Source organism: Apteryx rowi, unplaced genomic scaffold (assembly GCF_003343035.1).
Source record: "Apteryx rowi isolate R43461 unplaced genomic scaffold, aptRow1 scaffold_217, whole genome shotgun sequence".
NCBI lineage: Eukaryota > Metazoa > Chordata > Aves > Apterygiformes > Apterygidae > Apteryx > Apteryx rowi.
Window position 1 is genome coordinate 1393474 of NW_020448497.1, and position 1806 is coordinate 1395279.

Below are 1806 nucleotides of genomic sequence, written 5' to 3' on the forward strand. Positions count from 1 at the left end.
GAGAAAAGCTGATGTACAGCAGTGTCTAGCATTAACAGTAGCTGTGTTATGTAGAGATTATGAATTTTACAAGGTGTATTAGAGAGTATTAAGTCCCTTTTATGCCATCAAACATTTCTATTTTGCCTTTCTACACACTTTTAATGGCTACCTCTCAAATAGTTACTATCACATGTCTAATCTCTGCTGTGGTCTGTCTTTGTCCACTAGCTCATGCTCTGTGACCTATTCCACAGAGCCAGCATGTAGCTATAGTACCACACAAAATGCCCTTGGCTGTGAAGGGAAGAGGACAGGAAGAAGAACAGGTAATTTTAACATAGCCCATGTACAACTTTGGGATAGTTGCAATACCTGAAGATAATGCTTTTAGAACACTACCATGCTGGGGAAGATAACAAATGGAAATCAGTGCTTCTTTCATGAAGCCTGAATTGCAGCTTTATTTGCTGCACTGTGCCAGCCTGGAAAGAATGGAAATTTATGTTCTCCAAAAAGATGCAGTCTATACTAAACAATCTAATCCAGCTTCCCTGCTTTCAATGAATAGTGAATATCGTCTTAAGCAAACAACTTGGAATTAGAGCTTATCATTTTGCCACAGAGGCTCTGTAACACCGTTAMGTTACAGAACTTTAAAGGTTTGTTTAGTCTAGTAACACAAAACCACAGGCTAATGGCCAGCCTTCCACCTCTAACTGCACCTCTTATTTGGCTGCATGTACTTTAATATTGAGAATAAGTGGAGTCATATGCTCAAACCATTACAGAAACTAAGTTCAGTAACAGCTCTCTTTCCGCACTTTATTTTAAGATTTATTTGTGTTTGTAAGGCCTAATTTTTACAGTGTTACCTGCTGAAGGGGAAAAATTCCAGATTATTTTAAACAAGCAAGATACACAGAAACGTTCAATATGTAAATTCAATCCAAGGTATGCACAGAAGAGTTAGCAGGAATAACTGCTCTGCAAATTAATTTACAGCTTTGTAAATCCATGTTTGTATATGGTAGAAACCCCCCAGAGAAGTCTGTTCCGACGCTACAGAACATGCAGAAGTCTGTCTCTAATCCTGCAGAGACACTGTTGGCTTCTTTTGGGATCAGCTCTCAGAAATTGCCTTCGCTCCTGTCAGTAAACTGTGCACCAATTGCTGCCATCACTAGGCATCAGCCCGCCAGTGATGAGAAGAATCAGATCAACAAACCACCAGATGCCAAGTCCTCCGAGCGTCAGCAGTTTTCCCACGGCTGTCCCCGTGTGGCCCAGACAGAACCGATCCACTCCAAAGCAACCCAGGAAAAACGAGTAGAGTAAAGTGGTTATAAAATAGTGTCCAGTGTACCTACAAGTGATGTGTTGAGAAGTTTGTCAAGCAGGGACTGCGGCCAGGGACGTGAACCCCTCACCCCCAGGTAAGCTCTGCCTCCGGCTTCACCCCAATTCTTACAGCCTGGCTCCCTCCAGCGGGTGCCGGGAGACTTTACAGCCCAGCAGCCACCCAGGAGCAAAGCAGCGCCGGCAGAGCGCGGCCGCGCTGCGGCGAGGAAGCGGGCGGGTCGCCGCGCGGGGCAGGCGACGTTAAAGGCCTCGGTTCGCGGGGGAGGGGGGGGGCAGCAGCGCGCCCCGCGCGGGCGGCTCTTACTTGATGCAGGGCTTGCTGCCGCGCAGGAAGGTCCGCGGCTCGGCGCACTCGATGCCGTCCAGCGCCCGGCACTGCACCCGCGTGTGCTCCACGTCGCCGTAGGCCTGGCCGCCGAGCTGCGGGGGACGTCGGCGCCGTGAGCCGCTGCGCGGGGCGGCCCC

General features: G+C 48.8%; 1 protein-coding gene across 1 annotated transcript; it reads right to left on the bottom strand.

Moving 5' to 3' along the window:
- Nucleotides 1-778: 778 nt before the first annotated feature.
- Nucleotides 779-1806, bottom strand: TM2D2 (TM2 domain containing 2; the record flags this gene model as incomplete). The annotated part of the gene is made up of 2 exons (XM_026064493.1): nucleotides 779-1345; nucleotides 1646-1806. Coding segments are annotated over 2 exons (375 nt in total), but the record flags the coding sequence as incomplete, so codon positions are not given.